The sequence below is a fragment of the Anabrus simplex genome, chromosome 10 (assembly GCF_040414725.1).
Source record: "Anabrus simplex isolate iqAnaSimp1 chromosome 10, ASM4041472v1, whole genome shotgun sequence".
In the NCBI taxonomy this organism is placed as follows: domain Eukaryota; kingdom Metazoa; phylum Arthropoda; class Insecta; order Orthoptera; family Tettigoniidae; genus Anabrus; species Anabrus simplex.
This window is the reverse complement of record NC_090274.1, coordinates 76167260-76189500: the sequence shown is the minus strand read 5'-3', so window position 1 is coordinate 76189500 and position 22241 is coordinate 76167260. Positions and strand designations below refer to the sequence as shown.

At 41.4% G+C, this 22241-nt stretch overlaps 1 protein-coding gene across 1 annotated transcript in view; it reads left to right on the top strand.

The window, feature by feature from the left end:
• The window catches only part of LOC136881920 (beta-alanyl-bioamine nonribosomal peptide synthetase ebony-like), a 319523-nt gene that overhangs the window by 235996 nt on the left and 61286 nt on the right, over nucleotides 1–22241 (top strand). Inside the window, exon 9 of the mRNA XM_067154366.2 lies at nucleotides 117–207. Coding sequence (XP_067010467.2) covers nucleotides 117–207 — 91 coding nt within the window. The remainder of the gene's footprint in view (nucleotides 1–116; nucleotides 208–22241) is intronic.

Here is a 22241-nt window from a genome sequence, read left to right as displayed (position 1 = left end):
CATACACTAAAGGACACTTCGAGTTAAACTCGTGTGAAGTTAATAAACCAGTGTTAATTTTCGCTCTACAAGTACGGTACCTCGTTCAACATCTCTTTGTCCTTTCTCTGCTACAGGTATTTGTGCTGGACAGTATTCCGTTGCTAGTGAATGGGAAGACAGATCGACAGCTCTTACTCAAGCATTACGAAAGTGGCTACCATATTGGTGAGTAACTTATACATTATAATCAGCATCCTGTTTAGGTAACACAGACCTAGTAGCTTCTACAAGTATTTATTCCACAAAATAATTTTGGGTAAATACTATGCATAGGCAACAAAGTGTATTGTCCCCTCTACTCTTCATCACAGTCATGGATGAGATCTACAAGAATGTACAACAAAAAATGGAAAGCAAAGAGACGAAGATCTTACTCTTTGTAGACGTAGTACGTAATATGGGGAAAAGATGAAATGGAAGTACATAAACATGTTACCGCATGGAATCGCAACATAGAGGAATATGAAATTGACTTAAGTGTGGAGAAGAGTAAGACAGTAGTGACGACAAGAGGTAATAGAGAAGGAAGAGGGAATACTGAACCAAATGGAAGTTGTGAAATGTTTCAAATATTTGGGGAGTATACTTGCAGAAGATAGGAAAATAAGTGATGAAATTGTATAGTGTGAAACCGTGACGTTGCAGGGAAATGTATTAGACACCAATGTTGACATATTTTGATATTTGGTAATGGTCAACAATAAAAATTGATGACAGCAGAATCCAAGTGTCCGAGGTGAAATTACTTAAATAATTGGGAAGACAAAAAGGGATAAAGTCAGAAACGTAGAAACCAGACAGAGAATTGTATTCCCTAAACTGCAAGACAACATATACCAGTAAGATAAAATTGTATAGAGACATGATGAGAATGGGAGAGGGCAGGGGCAAAGTTTACGGTTAAAATAATACGAGAAATACAATGGGAAAGGCACAGAAAAAGGTGCATGAATACGGTGAACGAGAGTACAGAGAAGAGAGGAGTTAAAGTAGAAGAAATATTGGAGGAAGGGAGGGAGTGGTGGAGAGATAGAGAACTGTGGAGCTCATGGGTTCATAACATAACCCAGAAGAATGGAAACGGCAAATGAAACAAATAATAATAATAATAATAATAATAATAATAATAATAATAATAATAATAATAATAATAATAATAATAATAGAAGAAGAGGGATGCGCACAGAAACTTTTTGTATTTGTTTACAAGTTACTTTTTTCCTTATTACAATGTGTTAGAATTATTAGAAGTCTTTACTGCGAACAGTTTGCGTTTTGAGGGCAGGATATCAAAGCCAGTTTTAATAAGACAAGTTTTTATAATTTGTCCATCGCTGGTCAACCTGTACTCTGAACAATTTTGTTTATTAGCATCTTTTCATTCCTCCCCTGAAGTGGGAGGCGGACCATTTTAAAGGTAACATTTTCTCTCTGGCTGGGAGATTCAGGCGGTTAAAGCTGAAATGAGAGATTTTTTAGTTGGGCAAGATAAGAAGATGGGAGGGGTTTGGTCTATTGGCTAATCGTATTAGTTTTCTTCCTTTTTATCTTTTATTCTGTAATCTTTTATTTATTTATTCCAGAATAAATACTTTGGTATATTTAAAATTTAAGTTTTGCATAATACAAAATTGGTTTAAAGTGTCTGTTTACATCTATATATATATAAAAGCAAGTCGGTCTGGAGCGATGTATATATAAATATTTAAAAATGAGAAAAAGACGGGAATTAATGAGGCACTTCCAGAAATCTGTAAAATTTGAAACTTGGTACGGGAGAAGCTGATGACCCCAGGATCCCTAGAAAAACCGAAACTTCTCAAAAATCCCTCAAGGGGGCACGCTGGGGGCCTCAAATTTTGGGCTCAGCATAAGAACGCAGTCGTATAATTTATCCAAAACGACAACCTATAGGTTTCGTGGGCTTAAAAATTTTCGGGAATTTCCTAATTTTTATTCCCCGTCCCCCCAAATCAAGATGGCGGCACAACCTGCCACACGAGGTAGAAATTTGAAATTTGGTAAAATTATAGCTTTAGGTCCCTACCCGACGGAAAAATTCCAAGATGTGCATATTTTTCACTTTTTATCCCCAAAGATATCGAAATATGGGGGCAATTTTAATGACTGTGCAGACATTCCTTTTGAGCTATTTTTTGGCTAAACGGTAAGTCGTATCACAAAACGAATGGCACAATCTCCTTCAATTCGGAGTGATCTATAACTTTGGTCCTATGACATTTGGTCGTATCTCTCTGCCTTATACGTTAGACTTGGCCGTATTTCTGGATTCTTCGTAAATTTGGTGATCTTTACAAGTATATTTCATTGTTTGACACACTTATATGAACGATAGGATCATCAGGTTGGGTTCGCACATTGCCACAATCAAGGGCCATATGTGGTCTAAATTACATGATTCTAGCTTATACATAAGTAGGCAAAAAGTAATGTAAAACGTTACAAATGTACCCAAATTTCACCCTATTCAAATTTTGAACTCAATTTACCCACTAAAGAGGGGAGATGCGAGGAAATAGTTTAGAACCCAACATGTAGAGCAATAAATGAGGCGCCTGATGGCGCAAACCGTCTGTTAATATCATGCACCATTTAGGAGTTATGAATCTCGAAGTGGAAGTCTGCACTTTTCAACGTGCTCATGCTTATCCGTCATCTCTATATATATAAAAGCAAGTCGGTCTGGAGCGATGTATTTATAAATATTAAAAAATGAAAAAAGACGTGAATTAATGAGGCACTTCCAGAAATCTGTAAAATTTGAAACTTGGTACGGGATAAGCTGATGACTCCAGGATCCCTAGAAAAATCGAAAATTCTCAAAATTCCCTCAAGTGGGCACGCTGGGGGGCCTCAAATTTTGTGCTCAGCATAAGAACGCTGTCGTGTAATTTATCCAAAACGACAACCGATAGGTTTCGTGGGCTTAAATATTTTCGGGAATATCCTAATTTTTATTCCCCGTCCCCCAAATCAAGATGGCGGCACAACCTGCCAGACGAGGTAGAAAATTGAAATTCGGTAAAATTATAGCCTTTGGTCCCTACCCGATGGAAAAATTCCAAGATGTGCAAATTTTTCACTTTTTACCCCCCAAAGATATCGAAATATGTTGGCAATTTTAATGACTGCGCAGACATTCCTTTTCAGCTATTTGTTGGCTAAACGGTAAATCGTAGCAGAAAACGGATGGCACAATCTCCTTCAATTCGGAATGATCTACAACTTGAGTTCTATGACATTTTGTCGTATCTCTCTTCCTTATACGATAAATTTGGCCATATTTCTGGATTGTTCGTAAATTTGATGATTTTTACAAGTATATATCTTTGTTTGACACACCTATAGGAATGATAGGATCAGCAAGTTGAGTGCGCACATTGGCACAATCAAGGGGCATATGTGGACCAAATTTCATGATTCTAGCTTATACATAAGTAGGCGAAAAGTAATGTGAAACATCAAAAATGTACAAACATTTCACCCCATTCAAATTTTGAACTTAATTTACCACCTAAATATGGGAGATACGAGGAAATGGTTTAGAAACAAACATGTAGACCAATAAATGGGACGTCAGATGGCGCCACCTGCTTGTTAATATCACGCACCGTTTAGGAGTTGTGAATCTCGAAGTGGAAGTCTGCACTTTTCAACGTGCTCATGCTTATCCATCATCTATATATATATATATATATATATATAAGCAAGTCGGGCTGGAGCGATGTATATATAAATATTTAAAAATGAAAAAAGACGTGAATTAATGAGGCACTTCCAGAAATCTCAGAAATTTGAAACTTGGTACGGGATAAGCTGATGACCCCAGGATCCCTAGAAAAATCGAAAAATCTCAAAATTCCCTCAAAGGGGCACGCTGGGGGCCTAAGATGTTTGGCTCACCTTAAAAACGCAGTCGTATCATGTATCAAAAGCGACAACCTATAGGTTTCGTGGGCTTAAAACATTTTCAGGAATTTCCTAATTTTTATCCCCAGTCCCCCCAAATCAAGATGGCGTTACAACCTGCCAGACGAGGTAGAAAATTGAAATTTGGTGAAATTATAGCTTTTAGTCTCTAACCGGCGAAAACATTCCAAGATGTTCATATTTTTAACTTTTTACCCGCAAGATATCGAAATACGGAGGCAATTTTATTGACTCTGAAGACATTCTTTTGAGCTATATTTTGGCTAAACGGTAGGTCGTATCACAAAACGGATGGCACAATCCCTCTTCAATTATGAGCGATCTAAAACTTTGGTCATATGACTTTTTGTAGTGTCTCTCTCCCTTATACTTTACATTTGGCCGTATTTCTGGATTTTTCCTAAAATTGGTGATTTTTACAAGTATATTTCATTGTTTGACATACTTTTTCGAACGATAGGATCATCAAGTTAGGTGCGCACAATGGCACGATCAGGGGCCATGTGTGGACAAAAATTTCATGATTCTATCTTATACATAGGTGTGAAAAAAGTAATGTAAAACGTTAAAAAAGCACCCAAATTTCACCCTATTGTAATTTTTTAACTCAATTTACCCCCTATATATGGAAGATAGGACGTAATGGTTTAGAAACAGACTTGTAGAGCGATACATGAGGCGTCTGATGCCGCAAACCGTTTGTTAATATCATGCACCGTTTAGGAGTTATGAATCTCGAAGTGAATGTCTGCACTTTTCAACGTGCTCATGCTTATCCCTCATCTTATAAATAAAGTTGTAGGGTGTCCGCTGTCTGTAATTTCGTTTGTTTTGCCAATTTTTCTGTTATTTATCCATTTTAGGTCAACTCAAGACCGAATCGGTGGTTTTTACTTTTCGTGTCTGTCTGTTTTTCTGTTCCACCATCACGGCAAAACGGCTGGATATATTTCATCCAAACTTCATATTTGGAGTGTACTCAACCCGAGGAAGGTTTTTGTATGCATTTCATTTTAAAATCTTTGATTAGACGGGAGATTTATAGGAAAACCGTTCCCTTCATTATAAAGAACTTCCGTTATGTTCATAATTTACCTTACTATTCAAATGACGGAGAAATTTACTATTTTTCGCGGGTATCATTGTCTGTGTGTGTGACCGACAGACCGTCAACGAACCTACAGGTTACCATGTCAACGTCTCTGACTGCTTGCCAGCAGGGATGTATCGTATTGCCATCTTCCTCATCATACCTTTAAATTCATGGTTGTCCCTTGGGTAGAAGGCAAGAGAGGGCGTCAATCGGCCATTCTGCGGGATATTGGCGGAATATCGTTGGAGTTTATAACCGTCCTCGAATAGCTTAAGTAATAACACCATTAGTCATCTTATCTGTTGACCTAAGAATGCCTGCGCCTAAATTTCTCCTCTGTTACCCCTTTCTTATATCCATAACTCACACCAGCATAATTTATTGAGGGGCATTTGATTTTCCAATACATTCATTTGATGTTTACATATTTGTCGTCATCCGGCTGTCCTCAGTTTTAATCCATTTTCTATTAATTTCAACTTTCTTTGTTGAATTATTTTCTTCCTTAATTACACCGTATGTATGCGAGTGCTAATCCCGAAAGCTTGACACTCTTTCCTTTGAGGAAATATCCTAAGCTATGCAAATGTATAACTTTCGGCCCCGTAAAATATCGAAATATGGATGCAATTTTAACGACGGTGCACGCCTAAGTTTGGGGATAATTGGTGGCTGATCTGTAAGTCTTATCACAAATCAGAAAGCACAATCGCCTTTCATTTTGGAGAGATCTACAACTTTGGTCCTATGACTTTTTATCGTATTTCTATTCCTTATACGTTAAATAGAGCTGTTTTCAAGTTAATTTTGTACTTTCACACGTACATGTTAACATTAATTTGGCACACTTATAGGAAAGATAGAATCATGACATTCGGCACGCACATTGGCATGACCAGTGGCAATGTGATAGCCAAATTTTATGATTCTATCTGTCACATGAGTATCACGAATATAAAGTAGTATGCGAAAACTGTACAAAATTTCACACCCAATGATTCTAACTCAATCTAACCCATAAATATAGGAGATACGAGAATGGTCCGTTTGCAGGTATGTCGCAGAGTTTCAAAGCAGTAACTCTCGAAATAAAGGTCTGCACTTCTAGAGTGTGTCTGTAGATTCACTATTTTGGCGACATTTCTGTACAGTTATCGGTTTCAGGTGTAATAAAGACCATCTGCATATTTTTAGCTTTGGTGTCTGTTTGTCTGTTTGTCTATAACTTGGAAACTACCGGATGTATTTCCACCAAAATTTATATTTATAATCCACCTGTCCTTGGGCAAATATTGTTTCTAAATCCATGAAATGACTGGGGGTTTATACGAAACCGAAACCGTGATTTTACACTCCCACAAAATATACACAACCAAACTTAATAGAAATCTACCTGCCTTAATAGTAGTATAATTGGACAGTTCTGCCGCACCTCCGCCGCCGCACGCCTCCGCCCGCCTCCTCCTCCGCCGCCGCCTCCGCCTCCGCCGCCCGCGGGAAATTTGAATTTTGGCGGGAAATTAGAATTTTGGCGCGAGATTTGAATTTGTAAACAAAGCCACGTGCTTTTTGACAGCTGTCATCGACAACAACGCATCGCTAACCTCACTGCTGCCATCTTGACGGGCCTAAACCTCACTAGTGCCAACTTAACCTAACTAGCGTGAGGTAAACAAAGCCACGTGTTTTTGACAGCCACGTGCTTTTTGACAGACAACAACGCATCGCTAACCTCAGTACTGCCATCTTGACGGGCCTAAACCTCAGTAGTGCCAACTTAACCTAACTAGGGCGAGGTAAACAAAGCCACGTGCTTTTTGACAGCCACGTGCTTTTTGACAGATTTGTAAACAAAGCCACGTGCTTTTTGACAGACAACAACGCATCGCTAACCTCAGTACTGCCATCTTGACGGGCCTAAACCTTAGTGGTACCAACTTAACCTAACTAGCGCGTGGTAAACAAAGCCACGTGTTTTTTGACAGCCACGTGCTTTTTTGACAGCTGTCATCCGCCATTTTTGAGCACTGTGCTGCCCTCTATATCGCAGTAGCTGCAAAATTCGTCACCTGTCATCGGCAGTGCTGCCATCTTGACGGGTCTAAACCTTAATGCTACCAACTTAACCTAACTAGCGCGAGCTAAACAAAGCCACGTGTTTTTTGACAGCTGTCATCCGCCATCTTTAATCTATAGAGCACAGTGCTGCCCTCTTTAGCTACTTACCTTTGAAATGTGGTGGCGGATAATTTGAAAAATGCTTTTTGACAGCAGCCATCTTGCATCGCAAACCTCAGTGCTGCCCTCTTTAGCTAGTTACCTTTGAAATGTGGTGGCAGGCAATTCCACATGACAGCAGTCATCTTTAATCAAGAGAGCACCGTGCTGCCCTCTATGTGGTGGCGGCAGATAGAAAAATTCTACATGCTCTTGTTTGGAAACAAACTCACGCGCTTTTTTGACAGCCGTCATCCACCATCTTTAATCAACAGAGCACAGTGCTGTACTCTTTAGCTAGATACCTTTGAAATGTGGTGGCGGCAATTTGAAAAATTCTATATGCTCTTGTTGGGAAACAAAGCCACGTGCTTTTTTGACAGCTGTCATCCGCCATCTTTAATCAATAGAGCACTGTGCTGCTATCATGCGGGCAATGTCGTTAGCTGTCATCCGCCATCTTTAATCCAGAGAAAACAGTGCTGCACTCTATGTGGTGGCGGTAAATTCCATGTGCTTTACAAACCTATGTGCTTTTCTGACAGCTGTCATCCGCCATCTTTAATCCAGAGAGAACAGTGCTGCACTCTATGTGGTGGCGGCAAATTCCACGTGCTTTACAAACCCATGTGCTTTTCTGACAGCTGTCATCCGCCATCTTTAATCCAGAGAGAACAGTGCTGCACTCTATGTGGTGGCGGTAAATTCCACGTGCTTTACAAACCTATGCGCTTTTCTGTCATCCGCCATCTTTAATCTAGAGAGAACAGTGCTGCACTCTATGCCACGTGCTTTTTTGACAGCTGTCATCCGCCATCTTTAAAGTACAGAGCACCGTGCTGCCCTCTTTTTCGCAGTAGCTGTAAATTCGTCACCTGTCATCCGCAGTGCTGCCATCTTGGCGGGCCTAAACCTTAGTGCTACCAACTTAATCTCACTAGCGCGAGATTTGAATCGGTAAACAAACCCACGTGCTTTTCTGACAGCTGTCATCCGCCATCTTTAATCAACAGAACACCATGCTGCCCTCTATATCTTTGAAATGTGGTGGCGGATAATTTGAAAAATGCTTTTTTGATAGCAGCCATCTTTGAGCACCGTGCTGCACTCTATGTGGTAGCGGCAATTTGAAACTTCTAAGTACCCCTGTTTGGAAACAAACCACGTGCTTTTTTGACAGCTACATCCGCCATCTTTAATCAAGGGAGCACCGTACCTCACTCTATGTGGTGGCGGCAATTTGAAAAATTCCACGTGCTCTTGTTTGGAAACAATGCTACATGCTTATTTGACAGCTACCATCCGCCATCTTTAATCTATAGAGCACAGCGCTGCCCTCTTTAGTTTGAAATGTGGTGGTGGATAATTTGAAAAATGCTTTTTGACAGCAGCCATCTTTGAGCACCGTGCTGCCCTCTTTAGCTAGATACCTGTGGTGGCAGGCAATCCCACATGACAGCAGCCATCTTTAATCAAGAGAGCACCGTGCTGCCCTCTATATGGTGGCGGCAAATTCTACATGCTCTTGTTTGGAAACAAACCCACGCACTTTTTTGACAGCCGTCATCCGCCATCTTTAATCAACAGAGCACAGTGCTACCCTCTTTAGCTAGATACCTTTGAAATGTGGTGGCGGCAAATTCCACGTGCTCTTGTTTGGAAACAAAGTCACGTGCCTTTTGACAGCTGTCATCCACCATCTTTAATCAATAGAGCACTGTGCTGCCCTCTTTAGCTAGATACCTTTAAAATGTGGTGGCGCCAAATTCCACGTGCTCTTGTTTGTAAACAAAGCCACGTGCTTTTTGACAGCTGTCATCCACCATCTTTAATCAATAGAGCACTGTGCTGCTATCATGCGGGCAATTTCGTCAGCTGTCATCCGCCATCTTTAATCCACAGAGCACGGTGCTGCCCTCTGTAGTAGCGGGTTATTTGAAAAGTTCTGTTAGCTGTTATCCGCCATCTTTATTCAAGAGAGCACCGTGCTGCCATCTTTAGCTAGATACCTTTGAAATTCGGCGGCGGCAAATTGAAAATTCCCACGTGCTCTTGTTTGGAAACAAACTCGCGTGCTTTTTGACAGCTGTCACCCGCCATCTTACATCGCAAACCTCAGTGCTACACTCTATATGGTGGCGGATAATTTAAAAAGAAAAATTCTACAGCAGCCATCTCTCGACGCTAATTGCACAAGATGGTGGCTATACATGACTCCTTAAAGGTGCTTATGCAAGATGGCCGCTATACATAGGTTAGTATGAGACGCCCTAAGGATGCTTGCGCAAGATGGTGGTTATACAAGGCTCCTTATGAGGCACCCTAGGGAAGCTTGTGCAAGATGGCGGTTGCTCTTATGAGGCGGCTTAAGGGTCCTTGCAAAAGATGGTTAGAGACGCCCTAAGGATGCTTGCGCAAGATGGTGGACACAAGATGGCGGCTATACACGACTCTTTATGAGACACCTTAAAGGTGCTTGCGCAAGATGGCTGCTGCTCTTAGCTTAGAGGCTAACGTGTCGTGCTAGTTCGATTCATTAAATTTGGGGCTTAAATGCAAAATGTTAAATATCTCGAAAACGGTGCATCGTAGAGCAAAACGGACAAAAGTTTTCTGACCAATACCTCGGTTCGCAGTACGAGGAACATGATAGCATAAGTCTAATGATGAGATCAACGGTTCGGTTCCTACTTAGGCCCTTTGGCATTCACTCTGTTTTAGCTTGTATTGAAGCAAGTCTTCGTAACATGATCAGGTCTAGCTATGGTAGAGAGTATAACGTGCCGTGCAGGTTCGATTCATTAAATTTAGGGCTTAAATGCAAAATGTTAAATATCTCGAAAACGGATAAAATTTTTCCACCTGATACCTAGGTTTTCAGTATCAGGAACATGATAGCGTAAGAAAAACATAGTCTAATGATGAGATCGACGGTTCGATCCCTACTTAGGCCCTTTGGCATTGGCAGCTATCTAATTCTACAAGATGGCGGCTATACATAGCTTCTTATGAGACAGCTTAAGAGCGCTTGCACAAGATGGCTGCTGCTCTTATGAGACACCCTAGGGGTGCTTGCGCAAGGTAGCAGTGACAAGACGGTGACTATACACAGCTGCTTATGATACGGCCTAGAGGTGCTCACACAAGATGGTGGCTGCTCTGATGAAGAAAGTTAGCTTTGCATCGTGCAGGTATCTTTACAGCACTAAACCTCATACCTTTGAAATGTGGTGGCAGGTAATTTGAAAAATTCGAGGTGCTTTTTCATAAGCTGTTAAGGCCTCCTCTTATGTCAAGGCATAGCTCTATCGAACAAGTTTAAACCTGCATCGGGATAGCTAGAGTAAGCGCGTGCTGCAGTGATGACGTCATTATGCATGTTTAGACTTGCAAATCACAGAAGAAACGTAACAAGGCTGGAATCGAAAACTGCACTCTATGCTGTTAACTTTATCATGTGATCGAAACATTGATTGAAGTATTTAGAACACGCAATAAGTAGAACCAAACACTGTGCTCGATACAACATGTGTTTAGAACATGTCAGGGGATATCTTTGTTCTAAGAAGATTAGTTTACCGCACATTCCTTGGCTAAAGGGCTAATGGGCTAAAGGGCTAATGGGCTAAAGGGCTAAAGGGCTAAAGGGCTAATGGGCTAAAGGGCTAAAGGGCTAAAGGTGCAACAACCTCATCGATCGCTATCAGCAAGAACGCTTGTACTTTGTTAAGTGTAGAAAATTAATCTTTATTGGTAAATGGTTTTATGTTCAGAACAAGGAATGCAACCTAGGGGTTACGTCTTACCTAATAAAATCCCCGAGGTGGGATGAGTTACGTTTTTCGAACTAGTGTTTGGAACACTGAACTTTTCAAGATGGCAAGAGTGAGGTTAGCAATGTTCTGTTGTTGGATTTTAAATTCCGCGCTACAACATGCATAAGGTAGCAGCCTTGAGGTTTACTGCCGTAAAGATGGTAAGAGTGAGGTTAGCAATGTTCCGTTGTTGGATTTTAAATTCCGCGCTGTAACATGCATAAGGTGGCAGCCTTGAGGTTTACCGCCGTAAAGATGGCAGCAGTGAGGTTAGCGACGCTCTATTGTCCTTCAAAGTGAGGTTAGGGTTCGTCAAGAAGACAGCTGTCAAAAAAGCACGTGGCTATGTTTACCAAACTAGAGCACGTGGTCGTGACGTCACAGTCACGTAATCAATCCTTAGCGCGACGTCGCTAAGAGCAGCATTAGGATTAGCTATTCTTAAAAGTCTTGGGAACAGAGCAGCAGTATGAATTGCTATGTTTCAAAGCGTGTACACATCACCTATCGATTTTACATACATCGACCATCGAACTAAACTTCATCCGCTAGATCGTGCAGCTACCTTAGCATGACTTTAAAGTACAATGAATAGCTATGTTTCAAAGCGTGTACACATCACCTATCGAATTTGCATGCATCGACTCTCTTACTAAACATCTTCCGCTAGATTGTGCTGCTATCTTAGCATGACTTTAAAGTACAAAGAATAGCCATGTTTCAAAGCGTGTACACATTACCTATCGACTTTGCATGTATCGACTCTCGTACTAAACTTCTGCAGGTAGATTGTGCTGCTATCTTATCATAACTTATACGCATGAACTTAAAGTACAAAGAATAGCTATGTCTCAAAGCATGTACATTACTTATTGATTTTGCATGCAACAAATATCGTACTAAACTTCTTCCTCTAGATTGTACTGCTATCTTAGCATAACTTATACACATGAACTTAAAAGTAGAAAGAATAGCCATGTTTCAAAGCGTGTACACATTACTTATTGATTTTGCGTGCATCAAATATCGTACTACACTCCTTCCGCTAGATTGTGCTGCTATCTTAACATAACCTATACGCATGACCTTAAAGTAAAAAGGTGTGTACACATCACCTATCGATTTTGCATGCATCGAATCTCGTACTGAACTTCGTCCGCTAGATTGTGCTGGTATCTTAGCATAACTTATACACATGAACTTAAAAGTACAAAGAATAACCATGTTTCAAAGCGTGTACGCATCAACTATCGAATTTGCATGTATTGACTCTCGTACTAAACGCCTTCCGCTAGATTGTGCTGCTATCTTAGCATAACCAATACGCATGACCTTAAAGTAAAAAGAATAGCCATGTTTCAAAGTGTGTACACATCACCTATCGATTTTGCATGCAACAAATATTGTACTAAACTTCTTCCGCTATGTTGTGCTGCTATCTTAGCATAACTTATACACATGAACTTAAAGTACGAAGAATAGCCATGTTTCAAAGCGTGTACACATTACTTATTGATTTTGCATGCATCAAATATCGTACTAAATTTATTCCGCTAGATTGTGCTGCTATCTTAGCATAACCTATACCAATGAACTTAAAGTACAATGTTTAGTCATGTTTTACAGCGTGTACACATCAACTATCGAATTTGCATGTATCGACTCTCGTACTAAACTTCTGCAGGTAGATTGTGCTGTTATCTTAGCATAACTAAGACGCATGAACGTAAAGTACAAAGAATAGCTATGTCTCAAAGCATGTACACATTACCTATCGATTTTGCAAGCATCGACTATCGTACTAAACTTCTTCCGCTAGATTGTGCTGCTATCTTAGCATAACCTATACACATGACCTTAAGGTACAAAGAATAGCCATGTTTCAAAGCGTGTACACATTACCTATCGACTTTGCATGCAACAAATATCGTACTAAACTTCTTCCGCTAGATTGTGCTGGCATCTTAGCATAACTTATACACATGAACTTAAAAGTACAAAGAATAGCCATGTTTCAAAGCATGTACACATTACCTATGGATTTTGCATGCATTGACTCTCGTACTAATCTCCTCCCGCTAGATTGTGCTGCTATCCTAGCATAACCTATACGCATGACCTTAAAGTAAAAAGAATAGCCATGTTTCAAAGTGTGTACACATCACCTATCGATTTGCATGCAACAAATATCGTACTAAACTTCTTCCGCTAGATTGTGCTGCTATCTTAGCATAACTAAGATGCATGAACTGAAAGTACAAAGAATAGCCATGTTTCAAAGTGTGTACACATCACCTATCGATTTTGAATGCATCGACTCTCGTACTAAACTTCTTACGCTAGACTGTGCTGCTATCTTAGCCTAACCTATACGCATGAACTTAAAGTACGAAGAATAACCATGTTTTAAAGCGTGTACTCATTACTTATCGATTTTGCATGCATCGACTCTCGTACTAAACTTCTTGCGCTAGATTGTGCTGCTATCTTAGCATAACCTGTACGCATGAACTTAAAGTACAAAGAATAGCCTTGTTTCAAAGCGTTTACGCATTACCTAATGATTTTGCACGAAACGACTATCATACTAAACTTTTCCCACTAGATTGTGCTAAAATCATGTAAGTGTGCTGCTATCTTAGCATAACCTATTGATTTTACATGCATCGACTATCGTACTAGACTTCTTCCGCTAGAGCATGTAGCAATCGCTTTTGTGTATCCCTAACCCATGTGCATGAACTTAAAGCATAAAGATGAGCTATGTTCTAAAGCGTATACACATCACCTATCGATAATGTATGTATCGAATATCGTACAAAACTTCTCCTGCTAGAGCGTACGAGTATCGCTTATGCGTGCATGAACTTAAAGCATAAAGAATAGCAATGTATAAAAATCTTGTAAACAAAGCAGCAGCATTACGTATAGTCAAGATTAAATGCGTGCACACATCATGTATCCATGACGCACACAGTACTAAACTTATGCCATTAGAATGTACAAAGTTCGCATGTGTCTGTGCTGCTATCTTAGCATAGCCTATGTGAATGAACTTAAAGCATAAAGAATAGTCATGTATAAAAATCTTGTGAATATAGCAGAGTGTTAACTACGTAGGTGTAGACATTGATCGTTTCATGCTGACGCAGCATACCACGTGACCGTGACGTCACAGCCACGTAAACATAGCCACGTGCTTTTTTGACAGCTGTCTTCTTGACGAACCCTAACCTCACTTTGAAGGACAATAGAGCGTCGCTAACCTCACTGCTGCCATCTTTACGGCGGTAAACCTCAAGGCTGCCACCTTACGCATGTTACAGCGCGGAATTTAAAATCCAACAACGGAACATTGCTAACCTCACTCTTACCATCTTTACGGCAATAAACCTCAAGGCTGCTACCTTATGCATGTTGTAGCGCGGAATTTAAAATCCAACAACAGAACATTGCTAACCTCACTCTTGCCATCTTGAAAAGTTCAGTGTTCCAAACACTAGTTCGAAAAACGTAACTCATCCCACCTCGGGGATTTTATTAGGTAAGACGTAACCCCTAGGTTCCATTCCTTGTTCTGAACATAAAACCATTTACCAATAAAGATTAATTTTCTACACTTAACAAAGTACAAGCGTTCTTGCTGATAGCGATCGATGAGGTTGTTGCACATTTAGCCCTTTAGCCCTTTAGCCCATTAGCCCTTTAGCCCTTTAGCCCTTTAGCCCATTAGCCCTTTAGCCCATTAGCCCTTTAGCCAAGGAATGTGCGGTAAACTAATCTTCTTAGAACAAAGATATCCCCTGACATGTTCTAAACACATGTTGTATCGAGCACAGTGTTTGGTTCTACTTATTGCGTGTTCTAAATACTTCAATCAATGTTTCGATCACATGATAAAGTTAACAGCATAGAGTGCAGTTTTCGATTCCAGCCTTGTTACGTTTCTTCTGTGATTTGCAAGTCTAAACATGCATAATGACGTCATCACTGCAGCACGCGCTTACTCTAGCTATCCCGATGCAGGTTTAAACTTGTTCGATAGAGCTATGCCTTGACATAAGAGGAGGCCTTAACAGCTTATGAAAAAGCACCTCGAATTTTTCAAATTACCTGCCACCACATTTCAAAGGTATGAGGTTTAGTGCTGTAAAGATACCTGCACGATGCAAAGCTAACTTTCTTCATCAGAGCAGCCACCATCTTGTGTGAGCACCTCTAGGCCGTATCATAAGCAGCTGTGTATAGTCACCGTCTTGTCACTGCTACCTTGCGCAAGCACCCCTAGGGTGTCTCATAAGAGCAGCAGCCATCTTGTGCAAGCGCTCTTAAGCTGTCTCATAAGAAGCTATGTATAGCCGCCATCTTGTAGAATTAGATAGCTGCCAATGCCAAAGGGCCTAAGTAGGGATCGAACCGTCGATCTCATCATTAGACTATGTTTTTCTTACGCTATCATGTTCCTGATACTGAAAACCTAGGTATCAGGTGGAAAAATTTTATCCGTTTTCGAGATATTTAACATTTTGCATTTAAGCCCTAAATTTAATGAATCGAACCTGCACGGCACGTTATACTCTCTACCATAGCTAGACCTGATCATGTTACGAAGACTTGCTTCAATACAAGCTAAAACAGAGTGAATGCCAAAGGGCCTAAGTAGGAACCGAACCGTTGATCTCATCATTAGACTTATGCTATCATGTTCCTCGTACTGCGAACCGAGGTATTGGTCAGAAAACTTTTGTCCGTTTTGCTCTACGATGCACAGTTTTCGAGATATTTAACATTTTGCATTTAAGCCCCAAATTTAATGAATCGAACTAGCACGACACGTTAGCCTCTAAGCTAAGAGCAGCAGCCATCTTGCGCAAGCACCTTTAAGGTGTCTCATAAAGAGTCGTGTATAGCCGCCATCTTGTGTCCACCATCTTGCGCAAGCATCCTTAGGGCGTCTCTAACCATCTTGTGCAAGGACCCTTAAGCCGCCTCATAAGAGCAACCGCCATCTTGCACAAGCATCCCTAGGGTGCCTCATAAGGAGCCTTGTATAACCACCATCTTGCGCAAGCATCCTTAGGGCGTCTCATAAGAACCTATGTATAGCGGCCATCTTGCATAAGCACCTTTAAGGAGTCATGTATAGCCACCATCTTGTGCAATTAGCGTCGAGAGATGGCTGCTGTAGAATTTTTCTTTTTAAATTATCCGCCACCATATAGAGTGTAGCACTGAGGTTTGCGATGTAAGATGGCGGGTGACAGCTGTCAAAAAGCACGCGAGTTTGTTTCCAAACAAGAGCACATGGGAATTTTCAATTTGCCGCCGCCACATTTCAAAGGTATCTAGCTAAAGATGGCAGCACGGTGCTCTCTTGAATAAAGATGGCGGATGACAGCTAACAGAACTTTTCAAATAACCCGCTACTACAGAGGGCAGCACCGTGCTCTGTGGATTAAAGATGGCGGATGACAGCTGACGAAATTGCCCGCATGATAGCAGCACAGTGCTCTATTGATTAAAGATGGTGGATGACAGCTGTCAAAAAGCACGTGGCTTTGTTTACAAACAAGAGCACGTGGAATTTGGCGCCACCACATTTTAAAGGTATCTAGCTAAAGAGGGCAGCACAGTGCTCTATTGATTAAAGATGGTGGATGACAGCTGTCAAAAAGCACGTGGCTTTGTTTCCAAACAAGAGCACGTGGAATTTGCCGCCACCACATTTCAAAGGTATCTAGCTAAAGAGGGTAGCACTGTGCTCTGTTGATTAAAGATGGCGGATGACGGCTGTCAAAAAAGCGCGTGGGTTTGTTTCCAAACAAGAGCATGTAGAATTTGCCGCCACCATATAGAGGGCAGCACGGTGCTCTCTTGATTAAAGATGGCTGCTGTCATGTGGGATTGCCTGCCACCACAGGTATCTAGCTAAAGAGGGCAGCACGGTGCTCAAAGATGGCTGCTGTCAGAAAGCATTTTTTAAATTATCCACCACCACATTTCAAACTAAAGAGGGCAGCGCTGTGCTCTATAGATTAAAGATGGCGGACGGTAGCTGTCAAATAAGCATGTAGCATTGTTTCCAAACAAGAGCACGTGGAATTTTTCAAATTGCCGCCACCACATAGAGTGCGGTACGGTGCTCCCTTGATTAAAGATGGCGGATGTAGCTGTCAAAAAAGCACGTGGTTTGTTTCCAAACAGGGGTACTTAGAAGTTTTCAAATTGCCGCTACCACATAGAGTGCAGCACGGTGCTCAAAGATGGCTGCTATCAAAAAAGCATTTTTCAAATTATCCGCCACCACATTTCAAAGATATAGAGGGCAGCATGGTGTTCTGTTGATTAAAGATGGCGGATGACAGCTGTCAGAAAAGCACGTGGGTTTGTTTACCGATTCAAATCTCGCGCTAGTGAGATTAAGTTGGTAGCACTAAGGTTTAGGCCCGCCAAGATGGCAGCACTGCGGATGACAGGTGACGAATTTACAGCTACTGCGAAAAAGAGGGCAGCACGGTGCTCTGTACTTTAAAGATGGCGGATGACAGCTGTCAAAAAAGCACGTGGCATAGAGTGCAGCACTGTTCTCTCTAGATTAAAGATGGCGGATGACAGAAAAGCGCATAGGTTTGTAAAGCACGTGGAATTTACCGCCACCACATAGAGTGCAGCACTGTTCTCTCTGGATTAAAGATGGCGGATGACAGCTGTCAGAAAAGCACATGGGTTTGTAAAGCACGTGGAATTTGCCGCCACCACATAGAGTGCAGCACTGTTCTCTCTGGATTAAAGATGGCGGATGACAGCTGTCAGAAAAGCACATAGGTTTGTAAAGCACATGGAATTTACCGCCACCACATAGAGTGCAGCACTGTTTTCTCTGGATTAAAGATGGCGGATGACAGCTAACGACATTGCCCGCATGATAGCAGCACAGTGCTCTATTGATTAAAGATGGCGGATGACAGCTGTCAAAAAAGCACGTGGCTTTGTTTCCCAACAAGAGCATATAGAATTTTTCAAATTGCCGCCACCACATTTCAAAGGTATCTAGCTAAAGAGTACAGCACTGTGCTCTGTTGATTAAAGATGGTGGATGACGGCTGTCAAAAAAGCGCGTGAGTTTGTTTCCAAACAAGAGCATGTAGAATTTTTCTATCTGCCGCCACCACATAGAGGGCAGCACGGTGCTCTCTTGATTAAAGATGACTGCTGTCATGTGGAATTGCCTGCCACCACATTTCAAAGGTAACTAGCTAAAGAGGGCAGCACTGAGGTTTGCGATGCAAGATGGCTGCTGTCAAAAAGCATTTTTCAAATTATCCGCCACCACATTTCAAAGGTAAGTAGCTAAGGAGGGCAGCACTGTGCTCTATAGATTAAAGATGGCGGATGACAGCTGTCAAAAAACACGTGGCTTTGTTTAGCTCGCGCTAGTTAGGTTAAGTTGGTAGCATTAAGGTTTAGACCCGTCAAGATGGCAGCACTGCCGATGACAGGTGACGAATTTTGCAGCTACTGCGATATAGAGGTCAGCACAGTGCTCAAAAATGGCGGATGACAGCTGTCAAAAAAGCACGTGGCTGTCAAAAAACACGTGGCTTTGTTTACCACGCGCTAGTTAGGTTAAGTTGGTACCACTAAGGTTTAGGCCCGTCAAGATGGCAGTACTGAGGTTAGCGATGCGTTGTTGTCTGTCAAAAAGCACGTGGCTTTGTTTACAAATCTGTCAAAAAGCACGTGGCTGTCAAAAAGCACCTGGCTTTGTTTACCTCGCGCTAGTTAGGTTAAGTTGGCACTACTGAGGTTTAGGCCCGTCAAGATGGCAGTACTGAGGTTAGCGATGCGTTGTTGTCTGTCAAAATGCACGTGGCTGTCAAAAACACGTGGCTTTGTTTACCTCACGCTAGTTAGGTTAAGTTGGCACTAGTGAGGTTTAGGCCCGTCAAGATGGCAGCAGTGAGGTTAGCGATGCGTTGTTGTCGATGACAGCTGTCAAAAAGCACGTGGCTTTGTTTACAAATTCAAATCTCGCGCCAAAATTCTAATTTCCCGCCAAAATTCAAATTTCCCGCGGGCGGCGGCGGCGGAGGCGGAGGCGGCGGCGGAGGAGGAGGCGGGCGGAGGCGTGCGGCGGCGGAGGTGCGGCAGAACTGTCCAATTATACTACTCTTAATGGAAATTAATTTTTAAAACTTTTTTCTCATGTGCATCATTTTGGTAAGAGGATTTATAAGGGAGATATCATTAACTGGACTTAACTTAAGAACGGGCGCGTGTTGAGCGTATTTCTTACAACTTGAAAACTATTGAAGATATTTGAACCATACTTTATTTTTTGCTTCCACCTTTCCAAAGGTAGATTTTAAAGGTCAATAACATTTCCTGTTCCTGGAATGGACTGGCGGTTTAAGGGAACCGAAATGGTGAATTTACTCTTCCACGATATATACAGTACATGACCAACCTGACTGGAAATCGACCAAATTTTTTTGAAATCCATTTCTAAAACTTTTTTTCATGTGTATTTTCTCGACAGAAATATTAATAAGGGAGATATCATGAATGGTCGGCTTTGCAGGGTAAGTCCAGCAGACATAGACCAAAAGGTGTTGTACGTGGAGCAGATTCCTTATCTATCTGTATAAGTAAAATACTAACGACTGTGTGCCTGTGCATTGACTATTTTGGCAAAATTTTCGCACAGCTGCGTGTTTAAGGGGTAATAATAACAACCATCTGCATAATTTTTTTGGTTTAGTTTCCTGAAAGTCCTAATTTTAACCCTCCTAGCCCAAAATCCACATTGTGGCATAATCTGCCAGACGAACAAGAAAACAGAAATTTGGCAAAATTATACGTTTTAGCCTGTAACGGACAGAACATTTCCAAGAGCTTTAAATTTTTCACCTTTTCCCCCGAAGAATATCGAAATATGGAGGCAATTTTATTGATGGTGCAGATCTTCGCGAAGTCCTATCACATACGGGAAGGCACAATCTCCGTTCAATTTGGAGTGATCTACAACCTTGGTATTATGACTTTTTGTTGTATCTGTATCCCTTTTACGTTTGATTTTTGTCTATTTCTCGATGTTAAGTAAATTTGGCCTTTTCACATGCATAATTCATACTTTCAATCACTTATAAGAAAGATAGAATCATCAAACCCTACACGAAAATTGATCCACGTGTAGCCATCTGTGAGCCAAATGCTATGTATGTAGCTGTCACATAATTATCTGAAAAGTAATGCAATGTGACATAATCTTATAAAGATTTTTTCCTATTCAACGTTTCTAACTCAATCTGACCCATGAATAGATCAGATATCATACGACCAGCCATTTAGGCCGCTAAATCTGACGTCTTATGGTACAATCCTTTGTCGATACGACGTACCGTTTTGCAGCAGTCAATCTGTAAATGAAAGTCTGCAATATTTTAAGCATGCATATACTGTCGTATGTCGATCTATACATATTCACTGATATCGTCTTGTAGCGATCGAGAAAGGGTGTGTCTGCGACTTTGACTGGCAGTAGGAATGGGGTCCTTCTCCAACACCTGTGTAACTGGCATTAGTAAGGAAGGCCTACCATTGTAGTGAATAATTCACTTCTCGATTTGACTTGCAGAAGGCAAGGGAGCATGCATTGTTGTTTAAAATTCCCCTACCCGATTGTGTTTGGCTTTAGGCAAGGCTACCCGCCCTTATAAACAAATGTATCCATCTAAAATGTGACTGGTATTAGGCATAGTGGCCTGCTATTTTGTTGGAAACTCACCAACTTGGTGTGACTGGTAGTAAGCTGGCTGGCTGTAGGAAAAGGGGCCTGTCATTATAATTATAACTGCACAACTCAATTTCGACTGGTAGTAGGGAAGTTGCCAAACATTGTAATGAAAACTGTAATCTGTCTGGAAGTAGGAAAGGGGGCCTGCCATCGTAACGAAAACTCCCAAATCGATTTTGACTGCGCAGTAGGCGATGGGGCCTGCAATTATAATGAAAACTTCCCAACTCGATTGTGAATGGTAGTAGGCAAGTGAGCCTGCCGTTATCATCACAAATCCGTAACAAGCACTTTACATTGGAAACACCGTATTGGGAACCTCCCTAAGCTGTTTCTCGGATAACGCTAAGAGACATGCCATTTTAAAACAATCTTATTTACTGTATGTACAGTATTTACTTCGATATTCGAATACAATGTAGGATACTGTAGCGAAGCACGGGTACATTTGCTAGTTATTTATATACAAGTATTCTGATAATAATTGTTTTTGTGGATCATATTGTCTATTTCTATTTCGTGATGGGGCGGGAGGTGTTAGATGGCAGGAAAATAGGGTTTAGGGCGTCCCGTCACAGATCAGTTAAGCTTCACATTATGGTAGGGTCAGGGAGTTTAGATAGAGTGTGAGGAAGGGGGATGCGGATCACGTAGGAGTTGGTTAAGGGAGGGGTAGTCTCGGTTGACGGCTCGAGGGAAGGTACGTTGGAAGTGAATTGAGGCATTTAAAGGTGTAGAGCATGGTATAAACTTTAACGGAGAAACCATCAATATTATTACATTTACACGTGGCAATTCAGTAACAGCTGGGCGTCTTTTTGAGCACAGATTTCATATTTTTACCTTCAGATAACTGATCAATATGCGAACCTCAGTAGGGGAGCAGTGGTGATTCAAAAAAAATGGCGTCAGCATTTTTGTGCTGAGTCAGCACACGAGGTCATTGACCCCATGGCGTCATGACAACGTTACCGTGACTTCACGACCACGTGCTCTTGTTTATAAACAAAGCCACGTGCTTGGCCACGTGCTTTTTGACAGCTGCCATCTTGACGGACCCTAACCTCACTTTTTCGGACAATTGAACATCGCTAAACTCAGTGCTCCATGTTAACAGATCCTAACCTCATTTTTGTCACCTCATGCACGTGGTGGCGGGCAGTTTAAAATCCACGTGCTTTCGACAACTGTCAGGTCTTAACCACGTATATTTTAAACAAGTGGACGTGGCTAACCTCAGTGCTGGTATCTTAACAGAGCCTAACCTCACTGCTACCAACTTAACGACGTAGAGGTTGCGGAATTAAAAATCCACGTGCTTTTGACA